The sequence below is a fragment of the Amblyomma americanum genome, chromosome 8, assembly GCF_052857255.1.
Source record: "Amblyomma americanum isolate KBUSLIRL-KWMA chromosome 8, ASM5285725v1, whole genome shotgun sequence".
NCBI classification, from domain to species: Eukaryota; Metazoa; Arthropoda; class Arachnida; order Ixodida; family Ixodidae; genus Amblyomma; species Amblyomma americanum.
The window spans coordinates 92,486,630-92,506,017 of NC_135504.1; the positions used below are offsets into that span (position 1 = coordinate 92,486,630).

A 19,388-nucleotide genomic window follows, 5' to 3' on the forward strand; every position below is an offset into this window, starting at 1 on the left:
AACACGCAGCAAACAGAACTTGACGCTCAGGTTGCCACAGTGTCGAACGAAAACTGACGAGTTTTCCTTTTTTTTCAAAGATGATATCCAAATGGAATGGGCTTCTGCGTGACATGGTGTGCTTAATAAGTCATGCGTCTTTCATATCTGCTGTCATGCAATTTTACAAGCGTAGTGTATCTCGGTCATCTTACGCCTTTTCTTTTCAATTTTTAGGAAACGCAGTGTGTTTGTTTATGTTCATTCCGTGCTCGCTTCTTCCTTTCCTTTGTTGCATTGCAATGCACACCGACGTATCCCTCAAAAGAGCTACAGCTGGGGCTAGTTGGAAATGCATCCTTGAAGGTATTGGTGAGCGCTTCCAAAATATATCATACATCAAATAGATCAAAATGTGTTCGTCCCTTTCCATATTTTGATAGCGCTCACCAATACCTTCAAGGACGTATCCCTGTGCCACTCCTGCCTTGGCCTTCAGAAGGCAGCTGGCAATATTGAATAAATAAGTAAATAAATAAATATAATAAAAAAATTCAGGGGGCACCTATGTTGACTTAAAGTGCGGTGAGGCGAAAGCCTTAAGCGCGGTGGTGCTGCTTGTGTCACTGATGTGTGGTTAAGATGTTGATTAAGTACACAGCTGTTCGTGAATCTTAAATGCTGGAGACACTGGAAGGCGCTTGAAAGGGATCCGTATGATTCGACGCCTTTCCGCAAAAACTCTCCAGCGTCTTAGACAAGAACTACATATGCGTTTGCAGGAAGTATCGTAGTCGTTAGCAAGCTTGGCTGTGGAACGGAAGGATGGTAGTTCGAATCACATTGTGCACAAAAAAGCTTTTCTTATCGAGTTGCTCAAGAGCGTAACGGACGTACGGAGAGGCTCGTGGCCACAAGTATGACCGATTAAAGGTTTTCGCCTTAAACCAGCGTGTGTGTAGTCACCTTTCTGTCCAGCCTCGCGCATTGCTTTGCACCATATCTTTGTCGCAAATGCAGCACGATGAAGCGTTTGCACAAGAGACAGCAGGTGAGGTGTTTTTGAACATGTTGGCTGAGCACAACATTTGTGATGACCCCCTGCGACATAATGTCCGCTCCTCCGCTTACAAATACTGACTGGCTTCGAGGTCGCCATGTCAGTCTACGCCTTCACCTGACAGTCAGTCTGCAAATGACTCCGCCTACATAATCGGGTAACTGTGAACACAAGTTGTAGAGTTTAAATAAGTTACCAGACAACTGTTTTCTGCTGTTATTGGCGAAAAATTCCGAATACTTTTCGGATAGAACGGCGACAGCTTGCTCAACATGTACAAACTGCCAAAGGTTGTCTCCAGCGAGAGTCTAAACGCCTCGAATTCAAAGTACAAGTAGCCGTCGCGGTGGCTGAGTGGTTATGGCGCTCGGCTGCTGGCTCGAAAGACGCGAGTTCGATCCCGGCCGCGGCGGTCAAATTTCGATAGAGGCGAAATTCCAGAGGCCCGTGTGCTGTTCGTTTTCAGAGCACGTTGAAGAACCACAGAAAGTCGAAATTTCCGGAGCCCTGCACTACGGCTTCTCTCATAGCCTCAGTCGCCATGGGACGTTAAACCCCTATAAACCAAACCAAACAAAATACAAGTATTTCGTTTGTTGCCTCTTGGATGTACCTGTTGAATCCGTGACGGTCGACCCGCGCTAACTGCAACCTTTGTCCGTAAAGTTCCGAGACTGAGTTCGTTAAAAAATGCGTTTAAATAGAAATCATTTGTGCAGGACATCTTCGAAACAGTCTCCTTTGCAGTCTATAAAAACCTTCCAGCGCTTGTGAATGTCTTGGAAACAGTTTGAAAACGCTACTCTTGGCAGGCCTGTGAGCTCCTTTGTCCTGACATCTTGATTGGCCTCCATGCTCCCCACCCAGCGACCTTTCAGGGCTCTCTTCACACGAGAAAACAGGAAAAAATCGCATAGGGAGAGGTCAGGGGAGTGTGGCGGATGTGGACGTACAGTAATGATGTGCTTGGCGAGAAATTTCGTCACGCTTAGAGCAGTGTGCGGTCTTGCGCTACAAGGCTTCATTGCTCAGATGCCCATAAGTCAGGGCGACGGCGTCGCAGTATATCATGCATGTGTTGGAGCGCGCGGATATAAAACTCCTGATTCATCGTCTGTCCTTGTGGGACGAACTCGAGATGTACGACACTTCTGGCATCGAAAAAACTATCAGCATCGTCTTTGTTTTGGTCTTAAGTCGCCGTACCTTACCAGACGCCGGAGAGCTTGTGGACTGCCATTCGGCGCTATGCCTTTTTGTTTGAGGATCGTATTGAAAACACCCTGTTTTGTCCTCAGCAATGATGCCGTCGACGAATGTAGCATACTTGCCTGCCTCAAAAAGCAAATCAGCGCTCACTGATGACCGCGTGTCCTTCTAGTCCTGTGTGAGGACGTGCGGCAGAAGTCTGGCATTCAGCTTTCGTTTCCCCAAGTTCTCGTGCAAAATTTGGTGGCATGTTTTCTTACTAATGTCGAGAACATCTGATAGCATGCGCACTTTAATAGTGCGGGCTTGCTGTACGATTTCCCTGATCCAAACCACATTGTTTTCATTCCGTGAGGTTGAAGGGCCCCGCCGCGGTGGCTCAGTGGTTAGGGCGCTCGACTACTGATCCGGAGTTCCCGGTTTCGAACCCGACGGCGGCGGCTGCGTTTTTATGGAGGAAAAACGCTAAGGCGCCCGTGTGCTGTGCGATGTCAGTGCACGTTAAAGATCCCCAGGTGGTCGAAATTATTCCGGAGCCCTCCACTTCGGCACCTCTCTCTTCCTTTCTTGTTTCACTCCCTCCTTTACCCTTCCCTTACGGCGCGGTTCAGGTGTCCAACGATATAGGAGACAGATACTGCGCCATTTCCTTTCCCCCCCCAAAGCCAATTATTATTATTATGAAGGGCGCCCCTGCCTTGTGTCCTCTTCCACCGACTTTCTCCCCTAAACAAACCTCTTGTGCCACTCGAAAACTCGCGCCCGCGATAACGTCTCGTTGCCGTTAACGTCACGAAGGTGTTCATACGCCTGTGTGGCTGTCTTGCCAAGCTTCACAGAGAAATTTGTTTACACGCTGTTCAAGGTGGACGTCCATCTCTCCACATTCACTCACAGAATGCCCAGATGGCTAGTGACAATGTATTTTTCTGCATGTATTGCCATCTAGCGGGTCCTTCAGCCCTTAACATAAATTTCTAAGGTTACCCTGAAAATATGGCGCTACACATATGCACCAACATATGTTTAGGAGAATCATTTCTAGAGAAGAAAATAAAATAGTCTCGAAACTTTACGGACAAACGTCGTATACAGCCCAACGGTAAGGGCGGTGTCAACTTCTTCATCACTTGTGCAATGAGCAAATTTCATTACTGCTCCATGAGATGCGTCACTTCCAACAAATTCACAGCGTTCAATACAAATAGGACAACCTCGAGCTTACGTGAAACCACGTGACAGAATCCACAGCCGCCGTCGACGAACGTTTCTCCACCTTTGCATTCGATGTGGCCTATGCACCGAGAGCAGTAGTGTCAGGCTACACTCGCGCCTCAAGAGCTGGCACTGCACTGGCACTGCACTTTCGTGAACTAGTGCAGAAAGGCAAGCAAATCCAGAAGACATTGAGAGTGATTGAATTTTATTAGTCCGTCTTTTACTTTTTGTGATGAATGAGCGTACGCCATTCCATGGATCAAATACTTAAGCTTAGTTAGCACCGCGGTTAACAGTGAGAAAACTCAGGGCTCAGTGTGTTGTGTGGCGTTTTCTTTGTTCTGCACTGTACAGCAAAGCACCAGGTACTTTCAGGTAATGGTTTCATTTTTTTTAGCGCGCGGCCATTGCTTTCCAAGAATCCTGTTTTTGTGCGTTGTCTTACAGAATGGTTCCTTATATTTATCGTTGATGTGCGTCAACCCACGTCAGTGGCTAGGTAGGCTTGGCTGGGCGTCCCATGGTCTCGGCAGCCTCATTTCGAAGGAAACGATATGCGATAACTCGCTTGTGCCGAGTGATTCCAGCAGGCCGGAGCCCACGACTGCGGTGTCTCTCATAGCGCACATGCAGCTTCGGGAAGTTACTCTTCCCCTATGACCTTTGCCGCGTCTTTTAAAATCCAATGGCGTCTCACGCATGGTACTATCTTCAACAGTGGCGACATATTTTGCTCCCGTAGATCATCCTGTAGTTACACTTAAGAGCAGAAAGCAAAGCTCACGCTCCACTGAAGCGTACGAAGCCACCCGTGGACAGTAAGACCGAATCTTTTTCGCTTGGGTGACGAAGTTTTCGTGTTTATAAAGCATTCCGAGGAGTGGTATACGCCGATATCCGAGCATTATTCATAGAGTAGCTTTTTGAACCGCAACGTTCTTAAGCGAACACGAATGTGTGGGGTACGAGCCCAACATCCACCCTTAATTTTTCAGCAATGTTAAATGCCAGTACATGGCGTGTTCTTTCCATCACATATAGAGCCTCCCGGTGTGACATGTGCGCAGAGGGAAATGACGACACAGAAATTGGCGATGGAGAAGAGGATGGCAGCAGTGCACAAAATCGGCTGCCACAGCAGAGCGTCCGGAGGAACCCGATCAGGTCACCTGGTGACCATTCAGTGCAGCCGCCAGAAACGCCGACAGGAAGCCAGGGCTCCATCCCAACATTCACGCAGCCGACAGTGTCGGCCACTGGGAGACCGCCTGGGACCTCCGGAGTGCACACAACCATCGAACCCTCGACCAGCACAGCGACAAGCACGTCGAGTGAGTGTGTGTAATACGAATGCATCTCATCAGTCTTTCCTTCGTCCTCAGTTTTTAAAGAGTACAGCGTAGTGAGGTGAAAAAACCTTCTTTCGAGGTATTTCTTTCAATGCCACCTGTCACACCTATGGTCAGCGTGGAGCTGTCCCGCTTGTAGAAATATGATTCTGCTGTACGACTGAAAAGGCCAAAGCACAGGCACGTGGGCTATCGTACTGACGTGAATCGAAATATCCTCAGACAACTTTCACTGTGGCTGCGCACGATGAGCTAAGAAGACGAGGAGACTTCTGTATCTGCATGGTCAGCGCGCGAGTGCGTGGAAAGGGATAAATGTTGAACACTCCACACTGGGTGGTCATATATCACCTTACCAAAGGCAGAGGTGCCGCATTCTTTCGATACGTAAGCAGCAGCATCGCCTTGTGGATATAACAGGTTTCATGTTCCGCGGCACTTATACTATCGCTGCACTTCAGACGAGAACTGAATATCTCAGCTCAGACCACAAGCACACAAAAATGTTAACTGCTGCGGAACAAATGCAAGTCAGGTATTACCGATCTCAATTAACGGTGTTTCAGACGTTGAGCTCAAAATAAGTGCACAGTATCTAGTCTACATGAACAAAATATATTTTTGTTTACTTCGTCCAATTATAACTGTGTCACACGCGTTTCATTTGCCGCCTGCCTTTCGCCATTATGTGAAGAGAGAAATAGTGTAAAATAAGTAGTCCATCAGCTATTCATTACTGGTTCCTTTTCTTCATACAATCAATCTACGCAACTGATGTTTCCAGAAAGGTATCTTCTTAAATCTGTGTTCTTTGCTAAGAACGACGCTAGTTCTTATGGCCGTGACGTGTAGTATTAGGAAAGTCGGGTTAACAGCGCATGAAGTATTGCCCCTCAGCCGCATTATAAAGAATCTTTATCGACTCTCACTAGCTGGGATAGAGCCACAAAAGTCGCAGATCTAGATTGCCTCCGTCCTCCCTTTATGGGTAACAGAAATCGACTGCACACGCTGCCGAAATAGCTTGGATGTCATACTTCGCTGCAGAAAAGAAACACTTCTAAAACGCGCACGACGTTAACTGCAAAGTTTAGTTCTTCCCGTGATATCAGAACAGGCATGTGGCACCTATCTCAGAAAAATTGGAGGGAACACTTAAGCTCTGTATGCCTTAAGGGTATGACGCATAAACGTAATGGGTTAATTCACATATATGCAAAATGTCGTAGTCTGCTTTACTTTCATAGATACTGGGAGTCCTCATACCCGTCCTGGCCCAGTGTTGCAATAGTTCAGCAATGCGCTACTGCCCTGCGATGGCAGGTGATCGCAGCGGTGAGCCTTGTGCGGCGAAGGTTGCTCATCCTGAGCGACCAGTCATTAATTTAACTGCCACCTCTGAAGGCTGAAAGTCTTTTACACTATCCGGTGGAGAGGTTTTGATATCGCTGCAAAGTCACGTGACCTAGGTGGCCAACCTTCCTCCTAGGTTGCTCTCTGGTACTACGTACCTGCCAGTCGTGCTGTTCATTTTAAGAGCGTTAGCCCTCACTCATCAAGTTTCGAGATTTCGTGTAGTCGGCTACCGGATGGATGGATGGAAGGTAGGAGCATCCCCTTTGAAACGGGGCAGTGGTTGTTGCCACTATGCTCAGTTTTTTTGCTTTATTTTTGTTTACTTTGCTGTAAGTAGTTAATACAATTCGCCATTTCCTTTAAAAAACGTCTTCCTACACTTTAAAACTTATGTCACCTGTCTGCTTTTGTACCACCAATCCTACAATCGCTTTTTGCTAATTTCCACCGCAGATTTATTTACATGACTATTGTTATCTCTAAACCCTAAAGCCTCAGGAAGAGTGACTGTGCCTGCATCGACATCGGGATGGATACCATCCCATTTTAGTATGAGGTGTTCTATTGTTTCTACAGATTTACCACACACAGCACATGTGTCATCTTCGTCGTTAAATTTTTTTCTGGAGCTGCGCGTTTTGAGACACCCTGACCTAGCTTCAAAGAGTAGGGCACTGCCTCTTGAATTATCATAAAACGTTTCCTTCCTGATCTGCCTTTTCCAGCATCAATATAGTTCTACACTATGCTTCTATTCCATTGAATCTATCCCATTTTTACCTTCGACGTTTTTAACCTGTCGTTTAATGCTCTTTCTTTCTCCTTCCTCGTGTCTGGCAAACTTACTGGCCAGCTTTCTAGTACCACCCTGAGATCAAAGCGCCATCTGTGGCTGCAACTAGAAAACAGCGCATGTCGCATTGAGACTTGTTGCGCCATCTACAACAGCATTGTACAAACAACCGCCTGCCGCATGTCAATGATGACGCGACGGCCCAATATGGTGATTACAGGTGGAACTATGCGAGTATGACGTCAGGGACGAAACGGCAGCATAGTTTCAATTGCCCGAATTCAAGATGGCGGCCATTAAAGTTGGTTGTGTCCTCTCACCCCTTCCCCCCTCTCACCAAAAATATCCTAAATGGGTAAGAAAAGTGTCCCTTTACAGGACCGCTATACATGTATACATTAGTCTGTCTGTTACTGCCAGGAAGAAAGAAAGGAAGGAAACTGCACAGGCCTGCTCACTGGCTCAAGCCGAGCCACAATAGCTACCACGTGCAGATAGAAGGAGAGTTGAAAGAGGGGATAGAAAGACAGGATAGCATGCATAGACGCGCTAAAGACAATGCCGATCCCGGAGGTAGTGCAATACCGGGCCAACTGGTGGCGGGAGTGAAGCATCGTTCAAACTCCCCGCCATATTTCCAAAAATAAGTCCAACTTAGACCCCTAACAGATACTCCACGGGTCCGGACATGTATACATTAGTTCCTCTATATACACCCCGACAACAACAGGCACCGATCCGGGGAGAGTTGTATTCGAATTTGGTATGCAAATAATGCCCTATGGGTTGTGGTATAGAAATAAAACCACAATTACATAATAGGTAAACATTCTATACATGAAATTACTAATAGAAGCGTTACCATATCGCACCGCAAGCCAAATTCTAGGCCCACCTTGACCCCCCAAACCAAGCAAATTCCGTTCGGGATGTATGTTGAGGGGGTGGAAATCGACAATGGGTAGACGTGCATCGTAATTTCTCTGATAGATGGCGCTAGGCGTTGATCGTTCCGCTAGGCGGCGTGCGTGCACGCGTAGCCGAGCATGGTGGCATCCACCCCGTTTCAGAGGGTATTACATTCCGTTTCTCGAGACGGGCGGCGCCTTCTTCATTTCTTCACCCAGTAAACCAAACAGCTCACGCTCTTTACTTGAACGTCTTCCAGACGGTGGCTGCCCTTTTCGCTCACAATGCGGATGCCGGGTATTCTGGACAACGGGGCCTTTAACGCTGCGTGAATATACAAAGATAGTGGAACTGTCCACACGTCCCTCAGTGACCGCGCTGCATTTCACGCCCATTCCTGCCCCTCAGTAAAGCCTATTCCTGGAAGAGGCGGCACAGCGTCTCCTGAAAAACAGCGCCAAAAGCTGTGGCCACAGCTGTGGCCACGGCCCACGGCATCCCCGTCAACAACAACAAGCCGAGCTTGAGTTCCACTCCCGGAAATGAGAGAGCGACTGGCATTTGAGTGGAACAGTGGTTTTTTCTCTGTCTCTTAATAGAATCAAAGTTTATCCGCCAGGTCCGTCCGTTTAGAAAGCATTGAAGAAATTAAATCGGGCTGGTTAAAATATTAAAATGGGGTTCAAGTTGGTTTCCCTTGTTGCTGCATATATTCCGCGAGTCAAACAACGCACTTCACAGCCATCTTGGTTCCTTGGTTATATAAGGCGGGTGGTAACAATGAAATGAAATGTAAAGAAAAAGACTGGCAATACATAGGCTCCGCCTTTAAGGGTATGATTCTGTAGCATTGATGTTTCCCGTCAGCGGCTCATTTTTCCCACGCATACAGTGACACTTTTTTCTGTTGTTAGAATACCACACCGCATGCATAACACCTCTCTTTTAACAGGCCGTGCGAACAACCCCGCATGGTCTCTTGGTAGTGTGTCTTACAGGCAACCGAGGAGTCAGGAATTTGATTCCAGAGTAATTACCTTATTTTCAGCACCAATAATTTATTCGGTATAATTATATCTCCCGAAGCCATGTAAGTCAGGTTGTCAGCTTCTAATGCGAAGTTTTGTAGGGTTTAGTTAAATTTTACTGTACAGCACCCCATGTGACATCACAACCCTTTCAAACAATCCGGATTTTCCGCACACATTGGAAACGACGTCTACTGTGTCATGTTGAGCGCTGAACGGGACCTTTAACTCGATCCTTCAATCAACTCAACCGGTGCAAGCGTGCAATCCAACGCACGTCGTGCCTAGGAAATTCGAGCTGTGCTCACTGCTGGCGCTATCTGCGCGCTCAGAATGTGTCCGGGCCCGTTCCCATACCACTAGACTTAGTGCAGTGCCGCGTTCAGCTGCTTGTCTCCTTCGAGCTCTGGCAGCGTCCTCAGCGTTCCTTCAAAATTCTCTCTTCAAAACCTCGTAGCGCTCCCTTTCTAAGAAACGCTTCAAATTTCTTGGCTCACCTGGCTGCATTGCATAGATAGAGCACAATTGTCACTGTCCATTGCAGTGCACATAGGACTAGTTCAACACATTACGACGTGTTCGATATATGCTCTTCTGCTTCCGTGTCGCAACTGCCACGGATGCGTGAAAAATTAGCCTATTTATTACTGCGGCGGCTCGTACCTGCTAGCCATCACTCGTAATACATTTTGATTCAAGCTTAAATAGAAACGCCGACAAGTAAAAAACTTCTTTGACACTTCGACGTCCAGCACGGAGGCCTTGTTGAAAACGCAAAACGCAAGCATCACCAGAACTGCGTACTTTTTACACGTCGTTGTCTCTGTTTGTCTTTCAAGTGTTCCAACTCGGCCAGGCGGGATTTTTCACGATATCAACTTCCGCCATATATTTTGTAGCTGCACGACGCAGTCAGAGTGGCGCTATCTGTTACGCTGATTTATTAGCTAGTACGTGGCGCAATCTATGATGCCTACGATGAGGGACATTTAATACTGCGTGTACCTCCACCACAGCAGCCTAATGCAACCGCGAGCCGTCCCTGTGCATGCACCGATCGCGGAGGGCGCCGGGTGGCGTTTCGTTCCCCTCAGCTGCACGCAAAGCCTCTGAATAAAATACAGCCGCGTTGTTGCTGCAATGACCGAGTCGTCCTTCGCGTAGGGGTACGAATCTGCTCGAATTCTGCTGGCGTTCGTTTCCACCCTGAGGTGTGTGATGGTGCTTTTTCTTCCGGGAGCTATTCAGACAGATATAATTGCTTTGAAAGTAGTTCTTTCGGCCCCGGCTTCGGCGGCAACTTCGGAGGAGTCAACAACCTGCTTCGCTTACGCTCCAGACCACTCAGCCATAGCCGTGAGGCTAAGGACACTTCGTCGAAACGAAATATGCATACATGTAATGCCCACACGGGCTGATGGGCAGTAGTCCTGAAACCAGCTGGAGGGGTTGGATCGTTCTAGAGCCATCGATAGCGTTTTAGGATGTATAATGCGACGCGGGCTAACCGAAAGAGAACGAAACCACTCGACTCCTCGACAACCGCAGCAATAGTCGGCTCCAATTTGTTGCGACTGCGGGGCCCCGCGTGCCCCGAAGGCTAATTAAGAGAACGTGGCTGTCTGTGGCTCATTCTGTAATACCTCATGAACGGGTCTTCAAAACAGTTCGCAGTTCGCAGGGCTATCGCTATAAAGCATGCTATATTTACCGCACATAGGCAGACCTTTTTTACAACTTGCTCTATGTGTATGTCATGAGCGAAAACGATAACCATGTAGTATTAACTGTAAAACGATATATGCTTTCCAATACACTGGTTTTTCATCTTTTTCTGGAATGTAAGGCCGGTGGACCGTGCGCAACTCGTTCATGTGCACTGTCAGCGCACAGTACCTGGCCTTCACACCCATGCCGCTCGACGGTTTGTGCGGCGTGCTCTTCTACGACTCGCTGTACAAGGAGAACGCAAGCAAGCTGCCAGTGGAGAATCACTCCAAGGCGAGGTATTTCCTGGGGTTGGCGACGCGGATGACTCAGACACAAATCGGCATGTCCTTCGCAATGGAGTGAGTAGCTCTCCCTATACTTCTGCACCGCAGTAGACAACAGCAGTAGCAAGGAGTAGTAGGTAGCTAAATCGCTGCGGCCCGGATAACATTCCCTGAAAGCGTGGTGGCGCGCTAGTTCCGAAAGTGCAGCATTCCAATCAATTGATGACGCGGAAGAGTGAGCGGCAGCAGGTTGGTGTAAATAAATTCCGCATGCGCGCTGTCTTCGCTGTCGTTCTCGCTTGTTTTTGCGGCCGGCTTACATTCGAGGAAAGCTTCTTTTTTTACTCGGCCTTCAACTTTCGGGCGCGGGCTTAGAATCATGGCCGCCCTGTATTCGAGCAATAACAGTATCTCCATTGCTCGAGAGGTTTGTACCTCTTGAGGACGCGAGTGTTGTCAAGATTAGGAGTACAGCTTACGGAATGGAAGGCCTTGCAATAAACGACTATAATGACACACTTGCCAGTGCCTGTCTCTAGCGGCGTGGCGTGCTGGTGCAGCCTTTCATTTAAGTCTCACGAAAAAGAAGCGCGGACACTAATCTGGCCGCACCCGAGGCTTTCCCTTCGAAAGCCTGCACGTCTATATTTGACAGCTCCCCCTTTCTCTAGAACACAAACGACTTCTCATCGTTTCTGATGTATAACTAGATAACCACATGATTCTCCAATCAAGTTTTGTAACATTCCATGGTGTGACGTTCGATTCAGATTTAAATTTCAACCTTCACACTAAATATATTAACAAAAAACTTGCTTTTCATATACGTCTACTAAACAGAACACGTTATTATTTTCAAAAACACATTTTTCTTCGTTCACATTATTATGCATTCATTCATGGCCACCTCAATTACTGTTTGTCATCGTGTACCCGGAAACACTTAGTATAGCCATTTGTCTTCTCTACGTGATCTTCAATACCAATCTGTTAGAATAATGACATTCAGCTCATACACCTACACCCAGTGCTCCCATTTACCGCGGGCTCTATTTTACCTCTCCTTTTTTCGCTCCAACTGAAACTAACTTTTTTTAAATTTATCGCGCCCGTCACACTTGCACTACTATTCCTATCTTTAAAGTTTCCTGTTTGAATAACGTCAATAATACTAGATTGGCAGAACAACACAATCTTTTGCCTCCGAAAGTCAGAACTAATTATGGGAAACAGTCCGTTTTATTTTCAGCAATCACTGTCTGGAACTCGCAACCCGCAATCATTAATTCATCCCGCACCGAAGCACAATTCCAAAAAAAAGCTTGAAAAGCTATGTACTTTTTAAGTACCTTCAATAACCATGGCAATGAACTCTGTAATTATTGCCTACGACTTCTATTGCTTTATTGCTTGTCTAGAGTACTGTGTTTTCTTCTTTTGTTTGCAAAATGTGTTTGTAAACTTTAGTATGGTGAATGAAACCGTTTGCAGAGATTATCAATATCCACTGCACCTGTTTTCGGCTATGTAGTTGCTATCTGCCGTATGTTTATCTTGCTTCATATATGCAATTAATAACAGGATGTCCCCCTGACAGTTTCCACTTTGAGACCCTTCTGTAATAATTAATTTATGTACCTCTTAACTGTGCTTCTTTTTCAATAAAATTGTTCAACCTTTCAATAAACTATTCAAAGAATCCGGTGAGCAAGGGAGATCTTTGAGGCGCTCATTATGCTTCAGAAAGGTACGTTTTGCATAAGCGTGCTCTCCGAAGGCGTTTCGGACAAAAAAAAAACGCCTTTTTTATATCTGTATAACTTGTGCGAAGGACCCTACAATGTTTTGTTGGTTTAATTTTCATCGTTTGGCTTGTCTTAATCTTTGTTGCTTAATATCTGTCTTCTCCTATTTTAGTGCGCTAGCACTCATAGTTCCCTTTATTCCATTTGGGCGTTGTGTCTGTCTGTTGGCCAGAATCCGGTTTTGTGACAGGCTGCTCACCTGCTCACCGGGTGGCTTGCTTGCCAAGGTTTTGCCGGTTGCAACCAGACAAGAACCTGGGGCACTAATTACGCGGCACCGCCCCTAAGCGCACCGAACTAAGCCGAATGAGGAGCAGCGGTTAGTCGAAGAACGTGATTCGAATGATGCTTGCACAGTAGCTAAAGGGAATTAGAAGTTGAGGTAGTAATATGGTGGTAGCCTGGCAGCACCTAGTATGCAGTAGCTCCATCCGACAATTTAAGTGATGCTAGTGCACTCATCCGCATTTGGCCTAATTACCCAAGTCTACTGAAAAACCTTTTTTCTGTACATATCCGGGACTAACCGAATCAGTTGATAGCGCATTGTCTCGTCACTTCTTTCTACTCCTTCTTTTGCGCTGTGTTTCCTACTCTTAATAAATGAGCCGGTTTCTCCGGAATTTTGCTTTAACCCAACGTAGAAAGCAGATGCAGAAATAAAAGGAAGTGCCATGTTTCAACGTTCCGGAAGATGTCCGCCTATGTAACACAGTTCAATTCAGATGAAGGCCGTGCCCTGGCCAAAACCTTAGAATAAACAGTTGGTCTCATTCATGCAACTGCATTCGTCATACGTGTTCGTATTTATAGATATATTTGTATGCATAGGGTACATATCATGTGAAAGATGAGTCCTGCATAGCATGTGCAGAGCGCGATTATTTGAAGACCAACGGAAGAGGCATTTGGCCTGGAGGTGACGTATTTATTTTCAGGTTATTGTTGAGGCGACCAGTGACTGCAAAGCGACAGAAAAGCGTCCACTGAACCAAATTTCATTCACGTTAAAATATTGCGGAAGATCAAAACTTATTCAGTTGGCATTCTCGTCGCATGTCTCACAGCCCATGCGCATTTATTGCATGTCAAGGTACGTTATCTCTCCGCCAAAAATCCCTGTTCGAAACTAACTGCAACAGTGCCAAGAGAACTGAAGGCTACCAACTGGAAAGCCTACTGCAAATAGAAAAAAAAACTTAAGACTCAACCATTTATCGTGTTTCTTGAGTATCCTTCCTAACTGTGTCACTGGATATTAAAGCAGCTTTTGTAGAAAGAACACGTCATCCGCTGTTGGGAAAAAAGTGGATTCAAGTAAATCAGGAGAAGGCGGCATGTTTGAACTCCTAACATTGTTGAGATAGAGCAAGTGTTTCGATTTCAGAGATTAAAAAATGAAAATTTTGTGACTTGTTATTCTTGTATCAATGCTGGAGACTCAGCGACTTTGACATTCGGATGAGGCCAAAGCCGCGATATCGAAGACGGAAGCGGCGTTCTCAGTTTGGTGGAAGAAAATGTGTTTCACGGTGAAAAATTTCCTCATAACGCTTACCGGTGTATTCATGTTTATACCACTCTGATTGCGCGAAGAATAAAAAAAAACACCCAGGTAGGTTATTCATTGCTCAGGCAAGCGGTGTGTGTATTCTCTTTCCCGTTCAGGAACTCTGACCTCGAGAACGAATACAAGACAACGACTTTCGACACCGGCCTGGACGAACTTTGGCGGAGCAAAATATCGCACGTCGGCATTCTGAATGCGTATCTCAGCTACAGTCTTCCCGGCAACATAAATGTGGCGCTTTACATACTAAAGGTATTCAACGCAAAACTCGCGGTGATATATTTTAACCAACAGCGTTAAGGGGCTCCTAGCGCGGAAAAGCCAGCGTCGTCGCCGGCGTCGGTGACTCGGAGCGAAAAGTCCAAGAAAAATGCATACATGCGCAAAATATGGGCCAGGACGGCCACGTAGGTCGCGTGACTTTGTGGCGAAGCGTGAGAAACATGACGTCTAGAGACCGCCCAGCGTTACCATTGCGAATACAACAATGCCGCACTGGTTTCGTGTCGTCGAGGACCGAAGACCTTCATTTTTTTGCGCTGAAAGCGCAACTCTGGGGGTTTACAGAGAGAAAAATACTAACGAAAGATTGACTATAATGATCTTCTCCATACTCATTATTGATGCGGTAACATTAGAAATGTCCCTTTAAGCGGAAATGCCAAGCGCCATTTGCCATTAGCCAGTGACATGTGGCAACCTGCCACGGTGGGCCGATGACAACCTGTCCACCAGGATACGAACTTCGTATATTACATATACGATCTTAGTACACTACTCTTATACAAAGGTCCCTAATATACCATCTTCGATATAACGAGCTTTAGTGTGTTAAGCTCGCGTATACGGAACCTTAGTATACCATATCGGATATAATAGAATTTTGATGTGTTAATCTCAGATATAAAGAACTTTCCCGTGTTACCCCTAATATAACGAGCCTACGTATGCCACGTCTGATATAAGACCCTTTCATGCGTAGGCCTCCATACAATGGACCTTAGTATGCTACATCGGATATAAAGTATTTTACTATGTTGACCCCCCATTTTTATGGGGCTCTAGTGGACCAGTCGGTGGCGCATGACCCCCTGCGTGCGCGCTGACTGGATTTGATATGAGGCTTCGTGCCCAGCTGGTCCCCGTCCCCACGACCCCAAGGAATTCTTCTGCAGTTTCATCCGAGCTATCGATGAGGCCTGGTTGTCGGACGACGATTTTTGTTTGTGTTACGAGGAGTGTTATGTGCTGGGCGGATCCGATTTAAAAAATCCTTGGCTCTCTCTCGGACATGTCCGACCTAAGTATGGCATCTCGAACATAATGAGTTTTCATGTGTTAACCTGAGATATTATGAACCATTATGTGCTGGCCTCTTATATTGCAACGAATCATTCTACTGCTGATTCTTCAAAGCTGACAGCACGCGGCTTCATCGCTTTGTTCGTAATGCACGACGCGACCAGATCTACCTCGATTGATCGCGTCCAGGGGAGACGATTCTACGTTGTTCTACAATGTTGCAACTTTGCACGCGTTGTCTCCACGTTCGTTAGGTTGGGGCAACCTAAAAAAATTGAAAAATAATAAGCTCCTGCCTGCACCACTAATGTACAACCTGCTTAATCCAACCTGAAGATAAATGAAGGCAATGATATAATTTTACCACGCGTAGGTGGGGAAAAACGGGGTAAAAGCTACATGGCGACCGAGAGCCGCTGGAGGGGATGAGGAAACCCCGCAGGTCGATGCGTCTGTATGGGCAGTGCGAAGTATGTACCCGGCATAGCCACAATGAAAGCACGGCGGGCGGTTGTCGGGAGCGAGGAAGCGGGCCTGGGGAGACTTCCCTGATCTCCCCAGGGACGTAGCGGAGGAAAGAATGGGTGAAACGGGTTATGGGTATTAGGATGGGAGTGGGGGCCGCTAATTTTTTTACTCTGATCCCCCCTCGTATCTCGACAGTTCGCTATGATCTTTAAATTAAGCATGACCGAGAGCGGCGGGCATTCCTTTCGACGACCGGCGAGCACGCTTGTTACTAGGCCGCAGCCGAGGCATTATGTCCTCTGCGGGTGCAAGTAAACCCCAATAGAGTTTCGTTTGGAAGCCATTTTCGCTGACTTCCTCACCGCCGGACTGCAGTTACCACTACGTGACATGTGGTGGAGGTGCTGACCTGCATCATGCTCTGCCACTCACGATGGACCCTGCTGCACAATGAACGCCTGTCCTTCTTCGCCAGCCACGTGAGCCACTGACGTTCCATTGAGGTCGAACCGCACGAATATTCAGAAGGCTGACAGGACGTACACGACCGTGTGGCCGCGCTCAACACCTGGAACTAGAGTGCTAAGCTTCGTAAGACTACTTTGCAGTGAATGGCCCTGCCAGAACGGGGTTTGAAAGCCACGAATCTTCCCTCACGACCTGGTGACCTTCAAGAGGCAGCTACTGAAAACGCTCACTAGCTTCGTGCGGAAAAAAAAAGCGGCGGTTCTGCTGCAGCCACGAATTCAACGCCCAGACGTCGCCATGACTGCGTATGCGGAAGAAATGAAATGCCTTTTCAGTCGCGCCAACACTAACATGACTGAAGAAAATAAGCCCACCTAACTCATGGGTCCCATAAAGGAGCAACTCTTCGGCGGCCTGATCCGGTATCCTCCAAAACCATCGCTGGGTTCGTGGTCGGAGCTTCTGCCGTCGGAAAGACCTTGACGCCCGGTCCCGCCAGTACAACCAACCACTTCAAGTGCTGAAAGCAAGCCCCTCATATGATACCCCTACAAGCGGAGATAACCTGCGAGATCTAATAAGCGAAATTGTTCGGGAAGAATTTTACCGACTGCGCCATCCGCAACGTAGCAGACTCAGGTGGCGTCGCTCACGGACATCCTCGATGAAGAAGTAGAGCATGTGCTTGGCCCCCATTCACCGCCGACACCAATGTCGCAGCCCTTCGCCCCGACGAAACCTCTCAGGCCCTCTTCGACGAGAACCAGCTGTACAGAAACGACGGCCCCTAGCTCCCGCACACCCACCTTATGAGCGACGCAATGGCTATAGAGAATGCGAGGAGTGGAGGACTCCCGACAACCGCCCGCTGGGCTTCCATCGTAGCTATGCCGGGCACATGCTTCGCCACTGCCCATACAGATGCATCGACCTGCGGGGTTTCGTCGTCCATGCCGCACGACCGCTTCCCAGCCAGCGACCATTGGAAAACCACGACTGCCGGCACAGACGAGAGTACGTGTCGTAAATGAGCCTGTCCCGCTCCCCGACGCCGTCCGCCACAAGTTTTGCATCACCGGGCCGTAGCTCCGCCGGGGCTGACCGAGGAAGGCCCCTAGCCCCTGTAGGGGAAACTAAACAAACTGTGAGGTCAGGTTGCTTGCAGAGGAAACAATGAAGTTCCTCCAGCGACCACGCCGTATGAAGACGCTGTGCTCACTACGCCGATGCCGCATACAAACAGGAGCTCAACCACGGCGCTATCCGACTTAATCAGACCGCTACTCAGAAAAGCGCCGACACGACCTACCCTTGATTCACATACGTTAGGAAGTTGGGACCAGACGGCGATGACAACGTGCCACGCAAGACCTAGGACATCCGACAATCGATGGGCGCACAGTTACTGCACTAGTCGAAACAGCAGCTCATTATTCGGTCATGAACGGAACATTCACCGAACAGCAGAGGGAGGTTAAAAACGCTTGGGACGGCCCACAAATCGGCACCTCAGGAGGCCACCTCATTACGCCATCTGGACGATGCACAGTTCGAGTGACCTTCAAAGGGCGTAACTATCCTCCGACATTCGTTGGGCTACAGCAATCTTTCCGCGAAATGATCTTGTACATGGATTTCCTTAATGAGCCCCAGGCGATCATGTACTTGCGATCCAAGCCGATCACGGTTTTAGCGGATGAGGCCATACCCTCCATCACAACCATCGAACAGCATGTTTCCCTTAGTGCCCTGGATGAACAAGTGAGCCTCCCACCCCGGTCAAGCATCGTGGTCCCCGTAAGTGCCACGGATGTGAAGAATATGGAACTCACCAAGGGGAACACGCAGTTGTTTCTAGAGAAAGGAATCGGCATCAGTTTTGCGTCGGTTACCACTGCTTGAAAATAACAAAGAAGGATGTCTACCCCCTACCCCCCATCGACGACACAATGAACCGGCACTGCAACGTCAAGTATTTCTCATCTGTAGACGTCAAAAGCGGCTACTGGAAAACTGAGGTAGGTGAAAGAAACCGCTGAATACCGCATTCTTCACTCCAGATGGCCTCTTCGAATTCAGGGTGATGCCACTTGGTCCCTGTTCCACACGAGGGACGTTTGACGGAGTGATTTATGCAATGCTGGCAGGCCTGAAGTGAAAAATATGTCTGGTATATTTAGATAACATCGTTGTCTTCGCCTCGAACTTGAAGAGCACCTGAAGACGTTTCGAACAGTACTAGACGCAATAAAGTCTTCTGGCCTAACCTTGAAAGCAGAGAACTGCTGCTTTGCCTATGAGGAGCTGCTGTTTCGAGGCCACATCTTTAGCAAGGAGGAAGCACGCACAGATCCGCAGAAAACAGAAGCTATCGCATTGCTTCCACCGCCGGCCAATAAGAAAGCTCTACTCAGATTCTTCGGAATGTGCGCGTCTACCGACGACTTGTAAAGAACTCTTCGCTCGTCGCCGAGCCTCTGACGCGACAAACAAAGGCAGACGTGCCATTTATATGAGAATCGCCTCAAGCAGAAGCCTTCAAGGTAATTCAGTCGTTTACAGTTCCCACCGATCCTCGCGCACTTTAATAAAAACGCCGAGACTGAAATTCATACCGACGCGAGCAGCGTCGGCCTAGGTGCCCTCCTCATTCAGGAAATCGATGAAGTAGAAAAAGTCATTATATACGGTAGCCGTTCCCTGTGTAAGGCCAGGGCTAAGTATTCAACCACTATCAAGGAGTGCCTTGCGACCATCTAGGCTATGTCCGAATTCCGCTTACCTGTACTGACGACCTGCGTTCCAGGTGGTCAGCAATCACCACGCACTCTGCTGGCTTTCCAGTTTGAAAGACCCCTCCGGCCGCCTCGTTCGATGGAG

At 47.7% G+C, this 19,388-nt stretch overlaps 1 protein-coding gene across 1 annotated transcript in view; it reads left to right on the plus strand.

Moving 5' to 3' along the window:
• Window positions 1-4,523: 4,523 nt before the first annotated feature.
• The window catches only part of LOC144102610 (uncharacterized), a 50,996-nt gene continuing 36,131 nt past the window's right edge, over window positions 4,524-19,388 (plus strand). Inside the window, exons 1-3 of the mRNA XM_077635836.1 lie at window positions 4,524-4,797; window positions 10,748-10,970; window positions 14,369-14,522. Of these exons, the coding sequence (XP_077491962.1) occupies window positions 4,524-4,797; window positions 10,748-10,970; window positions 14,369-14,522 (651 nt within the window). The remainder of the gene's footprint in view (window positions 4,798-10,747; window positions 10,971-14,368; window positions 14,523-19,388) is intronic.